The sequence below is a fragment of the Oikopleura dioica genome, chromosome 1 (assembly GCF_907165135.1).
Source record: "Oikopleura dioica chromosome 1, OKI2018_I68_1.0, whole genome shotgun sequence".
Classification (NCBI taxonomy): Eukaryota; Metazoa; Chordata; class Appendicularia; order Copelata; family Oikopleuridae; genus Oikopleura; species Oikopleura dioica.
Window position 1 is genome coordinate 10,165,826 of NC_137291.1, and position 13,945 is coordinate 10,179,770.

Genomic DNA, 13,945 nt, shown 5'->3' on the forward strand with positions numbered 1-13,945 from the left:
GTTACGCGGTATAATATTGAACGCAATATGGAGGATAACATTGGTACGCATGAAGAGGCAATCAGCTGCTTGGTAAAGTCCAAAGAAAAGGGCTGCATTATTAGTGGTAAGTATTGGGTTTTGATTTTGAACGAGGTTTAATGGGTTCTAGGATCATGGGATCAAGAAATCACTCTCTGGGATCCTCGACAACGATCGCGAATCGTGAGCAGACCGCAGAATGAGAGAGTTTATTCTATGGATACAGTCGACAATCAACTTGTTGTCGGAACTGCGCAACGAAAAATACTCATCTGGGATCTGCGAAATTTGGGTAAAACTTATTCCGTAGACCAGCGTAACGAGGATCTTTAGATATTTGCGAGCAAAAAAGATTCGAACTTGAAATATCAAACAAGATGCATCAAATGCTTCCCAAGCGGAATTGGCTTCGTCATGGGTTCCATCGAGGGTCGAGTGGCTGTCGAGTACTTTGACGTCGACGCTGAAGTTCAGCGAAAACGGTAGGAGAGACTAGGAGTCCTTGTCTAGGACCTATTCAAAGATATTTGACATTTGCCCAGCTACGCTTTCAAATGCCACCGCCAGAAAAACGAAGATATAGAAGAAATATACCCCGTCAATGCTCTAGCCTTCCACCAGAAAGTATGGCGATCGAATTTAAGTCTTCATTCATTATTAAAAATTCTAGTACCAAACATTCGCCAGCGGCGGCTCAGATGGATTTGTTTCAACTTGGGATGGATTCAACAAAAACGACTGGCAATTTATCGACGCTACCCAACAAGTGTTTCTGCTCTTGCTTTCAGTCCTCAAGGCGACCAGGTACAAACAGATAAGATAAACAACCCTTCAGTCTTTTTCTAGCTCGCCATCGGATCCTCCTTCTTGGACGAAATCGACGTCCAAGGCGACCGCTACATTCCAGAACCTCAACTTTTCGTTCGCCAAATGGCCGACGCAGAAATCAAACCCAAGAACATGTCAACTTAGGAGAAACTTTAGGCCCTTCTCACTGCCCCTTTTGAAAATAAATAAACTCACATTTTCTTTAATAAATACATTTCTTGTTTATTGTAAATAAGTCACTTCTGGTCAGATTCCTTTTTCTGAATGGGAGAGCTTCGTCCGCAGGAATAGACGTACAAATCGTAGGGGACCAGTTCGGGCTTTACGAAACTCTTCTTTGGCACCGCAAGTTCCTGTATTTTTTATTTATTTGTTACAGGAAAGGGAGTCTTACCTCGATTCTTTTAGACGGGATAGCCTTGAGTGTCGCGGAAGTAATGGGCTGGAGGGGTTCTTGATTTCCCCATGGAACGATGGGAATTGGGCGGGTGTCGTCTTCCATTTTATCAGACTAAAATATTTCAATTTTTCAACATTCATTCTTCGTTACTTTTGGCTGTGAAAGCTCCTCAACTCGAATTCTGCTGTATCCGCACTTCGGTCTCAAGATTGGCTTTCGAAGCATCGCCGTTTTCATGTCTTCTTTACGCTCCTTTCGCTGCTTTCGGAGCCGAGCTTCATCAGCACCAGCGTAAATTGACTTTCTTGGTTGAGGGTCGGACATATTTTACCGTCACGGGCTCCTTTTAAACTGACTTTCTTTTGAGAAAACATCGTTTTTTGCAGATAGTTCTAGAAATTATTAGAATTTGTGAATTTCAAAAGGCTTCAGCCTGATTCAAATCAGCGTAGAGGATATTTTCATACATAATTTACGTATATTCTTCGTAAATGAAGGAAAATGACCTAAAAGGAAAGTTTTTCCTTTTATGAAAAAAGGAAAATTTTATGATTACCCCAGCTTACTGCTGAGAAAATGATCATTAGCCAGAGAGAAAATTGATTTTCGCGACTTGAGACTTTAAAATTTTTGGAAAAGTTTGGAACGCTTCACGATTTTGCGTGTCATCCTTGCGCAGGGGCCATGCTAATCTTCTCTGTATCGTTCCAATTTTAATATATGTAGGGCCGAAGCCACTACGTTGTTGCGTCAAGTTTTGCGCGTTTATAAATGAAAGTCGGGCTCGTCCCGGCGCCCCCACCCGTTATGGTTTCTCCTTTTTCGCCTTGAGCGCTCTCGCTCAAAGAAAAAAAAAATCGATCTTTGCCTGTTTCGAACGTTCCACTACTCAACCCACAAATCTCCATTTTTGACTCATCCTGTGACTCTATCTGTCATCCCTTTTTTCGCTTATTAATTATTTCTTTCTGTACATTTTTCTTTAATTTTGATCTTTTATTTTATTTTTGATTTTTGGGAATTTTTTCCAAGCTTTTTCTTTTCGGCGCAAGGGATTATTCGTCAAATCCTGGAGTGGTGACGCAGCTCAAAAATGAAGCAAATCAATTGTCGCCCGCCTGGGACCATTTTTGACTTTTCGGCCCTTTTTCCCTCATTGTTGACACAACATCCAAACATAATTAGATAGACATGTTAATTTTATAAATAATGACAGTTGAACCAGAAAAAGGCTGGCTGTTCTTTTCAACTTTCTTCAGCTTTTGAACTGACCATTTTTCGTTTTTAGAAGAGAATGCAGCACGACGAATTGATCTGGTCGAATATTGGAAACAAAGTAAATTTAAAGATATATGATTCACATGAGAACGTCTCTTTCAGAATTTTTGTGCGTTCAAAGCGTCTGCAAGAACCCAAGGGACGTCCAAGTTCTGTAGAAATGAATACAATCTTACTGGTAAGCTATTTTAGGGCATTTTTCTAAAGATAAAATGGGCCTTTTTGTTCTTATTCTCCCCCAAATGAACCCATACGATATTTTTCGACGAGTGGAATTTCCTTTTTCGACGTATTTTGTCAAAATTCTTGTCGACTTTTTATAGACTTGATCTTTAACTTTATTGTTTTTCACTCCTCCTGAGCGATTTTTGTTTCTAGGTATCTGCGCCCGACAGACCTGTCCTTTGGCGAACAGCCAGTACGCAACGATCAAGGAAGAGAATGGCGTCTGCTATCTTTACCAGAAGACGATTGAGGTAATTTTGTTGCGGTGGACCGATTGAACGGGATTCTAGCGCGCCGCGTTTCCAGCCAGATTGTGGGAGAAGACCAAATTGAGCCGCAACTACAAAACAGGTACAGACGAACCGACCCCTAACCTCGGCCTTGTTGGACCAGTTATGTATATAATCAATTGTTTCATATTCGACCCACATTTATCTGGAAAATTCTAGCGCTCGAGCAAATCGACGAAAAGCTAATCTACTGGCCTTGGTTCTTGCGCCACAAGTGCAAGCAGCGATTCACGAAAATCTTTCAATACCTGATCCGAATGCGAAAACTGGTGTTGAAGGGAGACAAGGAAATCGTACCGCTAAGTCGGAAACAAGAGAAGAGAGACACGAGGTTATTGCTGAGCACGATCCTCATTTACAGCTCCCCTTTGGGAGTTTTGACTTTTTATCACACAGATGATTTTCAATTTTTTAAATAAACAATTCAGACGAGAGAAGAAAGCGCTGGTTGCAGCTCAGCTCGAGACTGCAATCGAAAAGGAACTGCTTGATCGACTGAAGAAAGGAACGTACAACGATATTTACAACTTCAACAATGCCAGCTTCGATAAAATATTGAAAGAAGGCGAAGAGAAAGAAGATGAAGACGAGAGCGAGGACGATTCAGACGTCGGCGAGACGACTTTTGTTGAAGACTTTTCCGACTTTGAAAGTGTTAGTAAATGAGTATTGTTTTCCAACAAACTTAGAATATTTTCCTTACTGTTGAATTCAGGACGAAGAGCAAGATATTGAAGATTTGGAGCTAGAGCAAGAAACAGAAATCGAAGCACCAGCCAGAAAACGAAAGCATTTGAAGATCATGAAGGAGAAAGAAATCGAATTAGCTGGACCAAGCAAGAGAAAACTCAAAAATTGACTGTGAAAAGACTGAAAGATTGTGGACTACTTTTTTGATCATTTAATCATGAACAAGCCATCTTAGAGGAAAAAATTGAACGGAAATTTTTATTTAGAAAAAATGGAAAGAAATAACGATGGGATGGAAGTTGTGATGCAGCATCATGAACGACTCGAAATTCCAGAGGGCTTTTATTTGGAAACGATTTGCCACTCGGATTGGGTGATTCCAGAGCGATATACGGATCTTCAAAACGTCGGATCTGGTGCTTACGGATCAGTCTGCTCTGCGAGAGACAATGAAAATGATGCCGTAAGAGCTCAATATGCCATCATTTTCTCTTGACTTTCTCATTTGTAGAGCGTTGCTGTTAAGAAGCTGGCCCGGCCCTTCCAATCCGATATTCACGCGAAAAGAACGTATCGAGAACTTCGTCTTTTGAAGCACTTTCGCCACGAGAATGTTATTTCGATGCTAGACGTCTTTACGCCAAATGATTCATTCGAGAGCTTTCACGACATTTACTTCGTCACTCACTTGATGGGCGCTGACTTGAACAACATCATCAGGACGCAGAGGCTGACGGACGAACATGTCCAGTTTTTAACCTACCAGGTTTGCGCTGGCGTTTACTTTTGGACATACCGACTGTCTAAAACGCATTTTATCAGATTCTTCGAGCGCTGAAGTACATCCACTCGGCTGGAATCATCCATCGAGATCTCAAACCTTCCAACATCGCTGTCAACGAAGACTGCGAGTTGCGGATTCTCGATTTCGGGTAATTTCGTGTCTCGATTCAAGAGGTTGAAATAATATATTTTTTAGCTTGGCAAGACACGCGAATGAACAAATGACAGGTTATGTCGCGACAAGATGGTACCGGGCGCCAGAAATTATGCTCAACTGGGTTCGTATTTGTCTCTTTCAGACGAACCAACGACGTTAAACACTGTATAGATGCGATACACGACGACAGTAGACGTCTGGAGCTGCGGTTGCATCATGGCCGAGCTACTTACTGGTAGAACGCTCTTCCCCGGTAATTACTTTAAAAGTAGTAACTTTGTCTTCCCAGACAGTTATCAAAGTGGCCTTAAAGTGTTCATGAATTTATAATTCGAACTAGGTGACGATCATATTGATCAGCTAAAGAGAATAATGGATCTGTCGGGGACGCCGGGACCCGAACTTTTGGCGAAAATTCAATCCGTACACGCGCAAAACTACATCAAGACTCTCGAAAAGCGACGGCCCAAGGACTTTAGCGAAGTTTTTCGACCATGCTCTCCTTTGGTACGTATAGGAAAAAACAAATTAATGCTCTTTCGAATGTAAGGACTAATTTATATTTTATGTTGAAAAAAGACTTCTTGATTAAATTGGCATCGGCCTCTTTTTCTTGTACTTTTGGGAGATTTTACGTCGCAAGAGGAAAAAAGGGAATGATCGTCGGAATTATTGATGATGAATTATTTAGGCTATTGATCTTCTACGACGCATGCTGGAACTTGATCCAGATAAAAGAATTACAGCTGAAGAAGCATTAGAACACGAGTACTTTTCTGAATACCACGACCCAGATGACGAGCCTACAGGTATTGATTATCCTAATTTTCTATTATTTTGTCAAATCATATTTGACAATCATTGATTTTGTTCCAATAACGCATAATCCCGACTGTTGAATGTTGCCGAAAGTTTACTAATCGGCTTTACATTTGGATTTACCAATTCTCAGACCGATTCGTTGATCCTGACTTGGGTAAAAAGCTTTGTGGAGAGCGCTCATTTTCGCTAGGAAAAGAGATAGAAATTGAATTTTGGAAAAGAGCTTCGATTTCAACTTTCACGGGAAATCGAAGACCTATCAAAGATTTCTATCATTTCCCGAACTTTCTCATGCGTCGCTTTTTGCCGCTTTTTGATAAATCGCCGCTCTGTTTAACTTCAGAGCTTTATTAATTCTCCCCAGAGCGGATTCCCAAGAGACTGCGTAACAATTAATTTAACCCGACAGAAATCTGAGCTTCTCTCTCCAATATTGAGCATATTAACTCCCCTTCTTTTACTTATTTTTCTGCTTCTAGCGGACAAGTTCGAGGACGTCTACGAGAATCAGAATCTGACTGTCGAGCAGCTGAGACAATTGACTTGGGAAGAGTTGAAGAGCTTCGAGCCGCCGGCATTAGAAGAAGTCGGCCAGTTCTGAGCACGCAGAGAATAGACTTCCTACAGTTGCTCCTATTTTCTTTTTATGCAATTTCAGATCAGGTCTCAGGTAATTTTTGTTTGTCTTCCTTTTTAGTTTTCAGTTCCCAGACCTGATTGTACCTTGTCTTTATTTTCCATGTAAATAACTATTAGTTCCTACTACAACTATTATTGATAATCAAATTCAGTTCTGCCTTGAAAAATTGAGTAATTCAGTTTTATGATCTTATCATTTTGCTTCTATCTTTATTTATGAAACAATCTTCACTTCACCTGAATACATGCATTGTGAGCTTTTTATTTATACACATTACTTATCCACTTTGATTCTGCAAAAAGTACCCTCCCCGAACCTGGAGCCTGAAATCCTTCTTTTTTCAACTTCTCAAAAAGATTACCTCTATTATCCTATTAACATAGTAGGATCATTCATTTGGCTTCCGTTTTTTTTTCTTTTCTGTTTGTCCTTATTTTTCGAATTTTGAGCGTAAATTCTGAAATTCTTCTTTTTAAATTTACTCCTTGTTGTTTTCAGAGAGATATAAACTTGCTGATGGAGCTGGATCTCAATCAGGTTCAAGAAGCTCTCAAATTAGACAATAATGATGAGGATGCCTCGATGAGTGCCTACGAGACCCACCATGTGAAATACGGCCTGTGGACAGTGCCACAGAGATACCGCGATTTAAAACAGCTCGGCTGTGGGGCTTACGCGCAAGTCTGCTCGGCTTTCGACCGGAAATACAACAAAGTAAGCATCAGACTGTAAGCTTACGATGTCGAGCATTGATTTATTAGTGTGTGGCGATGAAAAAGCTGACAAGGCCATTGAAAACGGTTGATTATGCCCGCAGAGCCCTACGAGAGCTGAAATTAATGAAGCACTTTTGCCATGAGAATATAATTTCAATAATTGATGTCTTTACGCCACTTGCTTATGGACCAGAAGACATGGAAGAGGAAAGGTCCTTATTTATATTTTTACAAAAAATGATACGAAAAGATTCAAGTTTGAGTTTCAGGAGCTAATTGCCTCATTCAAATTAATAATTTTCTCCAGGATTTTAATTGAAATAAAAAATGACCCAATCAAAGATATACTTCGTGGTGAAAAAAGCCGACGGAACCCTGGACCAAGCGATCAAAACTGCAAATCAAAACAACACAAAGTTCGACGAGGAAACGATACAGTTCCTAGTTTACCAAATGGTGCGCGCTCTGAAGCATATCCACTCAGCCAATGTCATGCATCGTGACTTGAAACCGGACAATATTGGTGTGTTAGAGAAGGACGGCATAATTCAGATTCTCGATTTTGGGTAACCGCTTTGTATGAATTTTAGATTTGGATCCTTTCAGATTGGCGCGCCATGTAGATGATTATATGTCCGGCTATGTGATGGCTAGGTGGTACAGAGCACCAGAGATAATCCTGAGATGGATGCGCTACAACGAAAAAGCGGACATCTGGAGCCTCGCATGCATCTTCTCGGAGATGATGACCGGCAAACCGCTCTTTCCGGTCGACTGTTGGCAAAAGCTCTTAGATGAGATAATAAACCTGTGTGGGACGCCGAACGATAAGTTTATTGACAAAATAGAAGGCGAAAATATAAGGAAATGCATTCGTGGCTTCACAAAAGTAGAGAAGAAGGATTTAAGAATCATACACACTGGTTTCTCCGACCAAGTAAGCCCCCCCTTTGAAGCCCGTTTTTCTATTCATGTTCTTTCAGGCAATAGACTTGATCGAGAAAATGTTGAAAATTGACCCCGACGAACGAATTTCTGTAGAAGAAGCAATCAAGCACCCGTTCTTTGGGGACCTGCGCGATCCACCAAACGAGCCCACCGCCACTCCCTTCGTAGACAATTCAGAAGGCCACAATCTTACCATCGCTGATCTTCGCAATCAAATCTGGACGGAAATCCACACCTTTGAACCTCGACCTCTTCAAAGCATTTACCCCGAAGATTTCTACTCATCCGATGACGAGGAAATAGAACAATAACATCAAGAAATCGACGGATCCCTTTCGCAACGTTTGAAAATTTTCAATATTTCGCTCAATTTTTAACTGATACGATGATTCTTTATTATTATACTTACTTTTAATCGTGTAATTTATTACCTTAAGATAGCTACTGTGAAATTATTCCGAACCTAACAGATAACGAGCCACATATGAGGGAGGTTGTAATATATGACGCTTTAGAATGCCGGTGAAAAGGGATGACGCCGAGGCTGCTCTGGCAATCCTGAACCGGCTTCAGACTGAATCTGAAAAGGGTAAACATCTGGATTCGTCCTGTCTTTCTTCAATTACGTTTCAGACTCTCCTGTAGCACTAGCTGCTACTCGTGTTGCAAATATCTTCCAGTCACGCCTTTACAATGCCTTGCTAGATATTCAGGAGTACTACGAACTCCATCTGAACAACAAAGACACCCCACAACAGGTAGTTATCTCCCCATCGCTCGTTCAGGCAATTTTTCAGGACCCCGAATTCGACATCTTCAGAATAACGCTGGAAAAGAGCGAATCTGGCTTAGGATTTTCTATTACAGGCGGTATCGACTCTCCAGTTGACACTGGCGACATTCATATTTATATTTCTAAAATCATTCCCGGCGGAGCTGCTGAACAACGTAAGTACCGCTTCCTCAATTGTACGGTAGCGCTAATCCACTTTATTTAGAAGGACAACTAAGACCTGGCGATGCTGTGCTGGCTATCAACAACATTGATTGCCGTACGGTTACTCACGGAACATGTGTTGGTGAGTAAATACAACCGCTTTTTGAAGTGGTGCTATTTTTACATCTCGCCAATTAGGCAACATCTTACGCCCCGTATTTATCCAATTTTAGACATTCTACGGAGCTCAGGATCATCAGTAGAACTTTCAATCGGCCGCAGAAGGCCACAACTAAGCTCAACTCTGCTCCCCAAACCAGAGCTCCTTCAATCGTCCTCTGAGAACATCCTGGCAAGCTCAAACTCAACGATTAACGATGCTACGACGGAGCTGATAACAGTCAAGCTCCAAAGAGCAAGACAGGCCTTGGCTTCTCGATCGCTGGCGGCGTGGGAAACCAACATATCGAAGGAAATGACGGGATTTTCATCACCAAGATCATCCCCGGCGGCGCTGCCGCTCAAGAAGGCAGGCTGCAAGCGGGCGATCGAATTATGTTCGTAGGAAAGGTCAGAAAATTTAGACGAGACATACAGAGGGACATTTTTTATATGCACCGCTGTCTTTCAAAGTTTTTTGGTAAATGAATGATAATTGATTTATTGCACAAGAAAAATTGCACGAAAATATTGCACATATGGAGTAAAGCATTGCATCTTGGTTTGATTGCACATGTTCTTTCTTCATTAGTATTGCACTTCAAAATTACGGAAATTCAATAACTGCACTATAATTGATATTGCACATTTAATTTTCTTAAAAGGCTCTAAGCACGAGTAATTATTTTATAGAATATGTCACTAGTCACGCTTATGATCCTTCCCTGATGCATCATTATCAACGGGCACAGAGATAGAAGATCTTTTCAGTCGAATGATCCAACATTTCGCGAAAGCCAGAGGACTCATCAACTCGGAGCATTCTGAATAAAATAAACATTACATTAACTGAAAGCTCTCTTTTCTTAATGATCTGCATTCCGATTTGCCTGGGTAAGGGCAAAAAGTGCCACGTGGCATTGTCGAGAGGAGGAAGTCGAAAACACGGTCTAGAATGATTCATAAATTCTGACCTCGATAAAGACAACAATTCGCTAGCGCGTGTCTCTCACGAACAAGCGGTTGCCTTTCTGACCAATACCGGACCAACGGTTTTGATCAAACTTATCAGGGAAACACCCGTACAAGTCGAATCCTCAGACGATCACGTTCTTCCAAGTGCTACCTCAAGTTCCATCTCGTTGACGGAAAACCTCGCCTCGAGTAAAGGGAACATTCTCGACGTTTCGCGAGTGTCCGACTTTGGAATCCCTGCTGGATCAGCTGCTGATTCCGCAATCAAACATGGCTGTGCCGTCTATGACGGAACACAGGGTAGAAATCACATGCCCAGAACAGGTAAAAATCTCGCAAAACGCGAAAATTTTTCATCTGGCAATCATCGATCCTGAAAAGGAGGCTATCAAGTGCGCTTCTTTGATATTTTTAAGTGACACTAAAACGAGGAAAAAGTGGTTTTGGCTTCAACATCGTCGGCGGAGAAGCGGAAATCGATCCCGAGTGGAACGACTCTCCACCAGGAATCTTTGTTTCTTTTGGTAAGAGCGCGATGTTTTGTTGTATCGGCCGTGTCAACTTTTGTTTCAGTCCTCGCAGGAGGTCCAGCTGACAGCTCCAAGTCGTTACAAAAGGGAGATCGAATTCTCACGGTCAACAGTAACAGCATAGAATACGCGTCGCATCAGGAAGCTGCACTTATTCTGCGCAATTCTGGTGATACTGTGGAACTTGTTGTTCAACATGAGGTAAAGATCTCTTTCTAAAGCAAGACTCGAATTAATTAAAGCAAAAGAAGGTCGCATTCCATTTTGTAGCTCCAGAAAGCCTAACCCTAACTCTCCGAATGAATATCTATTTATGTCTTTTTCAAGCCCGAGAACTTCGCTAAATTCGAGCACCGAATGCATGACTTGAGGCAACAGATGCTGAGCGCCAGTATAGGCGGAGGGCTACAGACTTCCTCGAAGAAAGAAATGACAGTGCGCGCATTGTTCGACTACACAGCTGTTCGCGACTCTGGGCTGCCTTCCAAAGGGCTCAGCTTTCGCTTCGGAGATATTATCCATGTCACGAATGCGTCTGACAAAGAGTGGTGGCAGGCAAAGTGAGTATAACTATGGCAGCAAGACCACTACAGTCAGCATTTTCTTTTGAACCTATTGAGATTTTCAAGGAAGCAATAAAACAACGTTAACAATTTCCCTTCAGTCTGATGGGAAAGCCAGCTGAGCAGGGCTGTATACCGTCAAAGGCGCGCGTTGAAAGAAAAGAAAAACTACGAATGAAGCAAGTCAAATTTCGTCGCCCAGGTCAGCCAAACGGCGAAGTTAGAAAAAGTCGCGGCCGGCTGAATGTTCGAGTCAATGCTCTTTCCTCGAAGTTGAATCTGATGAAGTCAAAGGAGAACATCTGTAGGGAGGAAACTCACAGCAGTTCTAGCGATGATGAATTCGAAATGGGCGATGACTGGGTCCTATCATATGAGCCGGTGAAGCAAGTTGAAGTTGAATATCCAAGGCCAATCGTGATCTTTGGCCCGTTGAAGGAAAAAATGTCCGACGAGCTAATAAAGCTTGACGCATCGAAATACCAACAAGGTTTTTATTTTTTATCAAATGGGATTATGGGAATTATCCAAATTTTAGCGATTCCGCATACGACCCGTCCAAAACGAAATTGCGAAGTGGAAGGTCGAGATTACTACTTTATCTCAAAAGCAGATATGACCACTCAAATCGAGAACCGCGAATTCATCGAGGCTGGTCAATTCAGCGATAACCTCTACGGAACGAGTATAAAGGCCGTGATGGATGTTGCTCAAACGAATAAGCACTGTATCTTGGATGTTTCCGGTATGTAACATGCTATATTGATCCTTGCTTGAGAAAACGTCGTAAACATGAAATTAGGCGGCGCTTTGCGGCGGCTCTCCGATGCACAACTTCCGGCAATTGCAATCTACATCAAACCACGCTCTGTTGAAACTTTAATGGAGTCTAACAAAAGATTATCCGAACAGGCGGCGCTTCAAATAATCCAACAGTGTCAGCGACTCGAAGCGGATTACGCCGAACAATTCACTGCCGTGATTCAAGCCGAAGGTAATCGTTTGCCCTTCAGAAGCGTTCGGATTTCCGTAATGATAACCCAAGGGATCAGTCTGTCGAACGTGGCTCTAGAACTCTGATAAACTCTCGTAATTTCCGAATTTGATGAAAAATTTTTGATTAATTCGGTTTATTCGGAAGCTATAAGCTTTTGAGATTAATAAGGGTACCCTCTTAAAATGAACGATATAAGGGCTAGCCTGCTGAGGTCATTAATTATGAGCTCGCTCGATATTCTGTAACCCCTCATTGAGAATCTCTTTTACTAAGCCGGGGTGCTAAGCGCCCATCGAGTTAACACGAGAACGCGAATTTACAGTATTGAAAGAAACTGTCGTTGAATGCTGCTGATAATGCTCAATTTTAGACGGAGAAGAGCACGTTCGCGAGCAGGTGCTCGAAATCGTCGAATCCTTGAGCGGTACCTCGCACTGGCTGCCGACAGGCGATAAGCTCTGACCCTCTGCTGCGTACTAAGAAAACTTTTAATTTGAACAGCAAAAATCTAAACTCTATCATTGCCTTCCAATGCCTCTTAATTCTCTACTTCCACATACTTCCTTAATCCTCGTTTTTAAACAAGCTGTACATATGTTTATTTTCTTCTTCGTTCTTTCAATGATTTCAAACCTAGTTTACTAAGAATCGCAATATCAAAAAGAAAACTTCGTTCCAACTTCTATCGCTCGAGTTCAACTTGTATCTTTTACTTTTGACCTATTGAAAAATCCGGACGCCCAAAACAAGAATCAATTTATACCATATCAACGATCAAATAAAACTCTTATCAAAACGAGCTTATATTTCCAAAACGAAAGCTCATCAGGCCGACCACTCTGACGTTATTCCTTTTTCTAGTAGGAAATTCTACAGTAGCACTAAACTTCAGAAAAGAGAAGGTCCTGGAGCAAGGTGTCTTTGTTGAGCGCCTCTCTTGGGATTGAATTTATTTCTTTCTTGGCACGTTTTTGATCCTAGTCGAGACTCTTTTCAAGACTTCAAGTGCTCTCCAAAGCCGTATTGTTAACAGGGCTCAGAATACTACGAATGCAGGCAAACTGGCAACAGTTTTTTAAACTAGAACTATCTTGATGATCCTATTAGATACAAATTGTCGAAATCCTTAATCAAAATCCAAGCTTATTAGTAATAAGTTATTACCTTTCAAACAACAAAAAATACTGCAAGATGACTTCCGCACTGTACCTTGTATCCCTCAAACATGACCAATGGGTTGGAAAAGAACCCTGCAACAAAATATAATCCTGACGATGCCGGTGATCATCCCCTTTTCACGCGAGAGTGATCCTTTCTCGCGGGAAATAAATATTCCCCGGGAACATCTGATCGTCACGGGCATCTGACGGTGCACCTGTCTATGTCTGGTGCAAGAAATATTTGTTTACGAGTGCTTCTTCTTTGTATAATTCGCAGGCGAGCTCACTAAAATCGTTTATTAGCAATTTTTGGCCTGGAAACAGGTGCATTTGTCATTTTGTGATTATCTGGGAACGGATTCATTATCCGCGGGGCTCAGCAATATTCATAACTGTCAGCTAATTCATCTTCAAAATTACCGCAGCCTTTAGATTTTTAGGGCGTTAATTTGGCAAGTTATTTTGGCTTCGACGCTTTTTAGGAAAGTTTAAAATGTCCAATTACTGTAGCAAGATTGAAACTAAAGGAGCAAGTTATTGTGTTGAAGTTCCACTTTAAAAACTTGCCTAATGCTAGTGCCAACAAAGCGCCAATACGTTTTTTTGTGTTGTTATTGTTTGATGAAGAATCAAGCACAATGGGGTGCCTGACATTGTCAAACTACAGTCAGATTTGCACCCAGGATTTGAGCGCACTTCCAAGGCATTTTCCGCATGGGTGCCCTTTGACCTGTATCGAGGGCGATTTTACGCGAGACTCGGATTTGATCTTGTTATTCCGAGATCTGGGTCGCGCGAGGGGCCGGGCTGAACCTGTTAGCCGATC

General features: G+C 41.7%; 6 protein-coding genes and 1 non-coding gene across 7 annotated transcripts; 5 read left to right on the forward strand and 2 right to left on the reverse strand.

Moving 5' to 3' along the window:
- Positions 1–1,046, forward strand: LOC145695274 (mitotic checkpoint protein BUB3-like). The gene is given in 7 exon segments (XM_081772276.1): positions 1–106; positions 152–313; positions 355–503; positions 564–645; positions 692–749; positions 752–825; positions 868–1,046. Coding segments are annotated over 6 exon segments (582 nt in total). The 5' UTR covers positions 1–106; positions 152–220; the 3' UTR covers positions 994–1,046.
- Positions 1,047–2,021, reverse strand: LOC145695275 (sperm microtubule associated protein 2-like). Its single transcript, XM_081772278.1, has 3 exons — positions 1,400–2,021; positions 1,244–1,360; positions 1,047–1,202 (listed from the first exon to the last, which is right to left on the reverse strand). The coding sequence occupies exons 1-3, from the start codon at positions 1,571–1,573 to the stop codon at positions 1,086–1,088; spliced, it is 408 nt and encodes a 135-aa protein (XP_081628404.1). The 5' UTR covers positions 1,574–2,021; the 3' UTR covers positions 1,047–1,085.
- LOC145695980 (U6 spliceosomal RNA) lies at positions 1,884–1,987 on the reverse strand. The gene has a single exon (XR_014133789.1). It is a non-coding gene; the product is annotated as a U6 spliceosomal RNA (small nuclear RNA).
- Positions 2,022–2,526: 505 nt separating the features above from the next.
- Positions 2,527–3,971, forward strand: LOC145695270 (protein MAK16 homolog A-like). The gene is made up of 7 exons (XM_081772272.1): positions 2,527–2,585; positions 2,630–2,705; positions 2,906–3,003; positions 3,043–3,103; positions 3,202–3,373; positions 3,471–3,696; positions 3,758–3,971. The coding sequence occupies exons 1-7, from the start codon at positions 2,544–2,546 to the stop codon at positions 3,899–3,901; spliced, it is 819 nt and encodes a 272-aa protein (XP_081628398.1). The 5' UTR covers positions 2,527–2,543; the 3' UTR covers positions 3,902–3,971.
- Positions 3,972–4,002: 31 nt separating this feature from the next.
- Positions 4,003–6,605, forward strand: LOC145695267 (mitogen-activated protein kinase 14-like). Its single transcript, XM_081772269.1, has 8 exons — positions 4,003–4,195; positions 4,244–4,498; positions 4,555–4,664; positions 4,712–4,793; positions 4,844–4,925; positions 5,013–5,179; positions 5,364–5,481; positions 5,974–6,605. The coding sequence occupies exons 1-8, from the start codon at positions 4,004–4,006 to the stop codon at positions 6,093–6,095; spliced, it is 1,128 nt and encodes a 375-aa protein (XP_081628395.1). The 5' UTR covers position 4,003; the 3' UTR covers positions 6,096–6,605.
- Positions 6,606–6,628: 23 nt separating this feature from the next.
- On the forward strand, positions 6,629–8,283 carry LOC145695266 (mitogen-activated protein kinase 14-like). Its single transcript, XM_081772268.1, has 5 exons — positions 6,629–6,848; positions 6,896–7,055; positions 7,191–7,416; positions 7,457–7,787; positions 7,834–8,283. Exons 1-5 carry the CDS (start codon positions 6,651–6,653, stop codon positions 8,107–8,109), a joined length of 1,191 nt encoding a protein of 396 aa, XP_081628394.1. The 5' UTR covers positions 6,629–6,650; the 3' UTR covers positions 8,110–8,283.
- A 31-nt stretch (positions 8,284–8,314) lies between these two features.
- On the forward strand, positions 8,315–13,221 carry LOC145695277 (disks large homolog 1-like). Its single transcript, XM_081772280.1, is given in 14 exon segments — positions 8,315–8,387; positions 8,432–8,556; positions 8,596–8,746; positions 8,797–8,877; positions 8,969–9,161; positions 9,164–9,290; positions 9,869–10,193; positions 10,286–10,393; positions 10,443–10,600; positions 10,727–10,959; positions 11,064–11,452; positions 11,501–11,707; positions 11,765–11,956; positions 12,330–13,221. Coding segments are annotated over 14 exon segments (2,454 nt in total). The 3' UTR covers positions 12,422–13,221.
- The last annotated feature ends 724 nt before the right edge of the window (positions 13,222–13,945 follow it).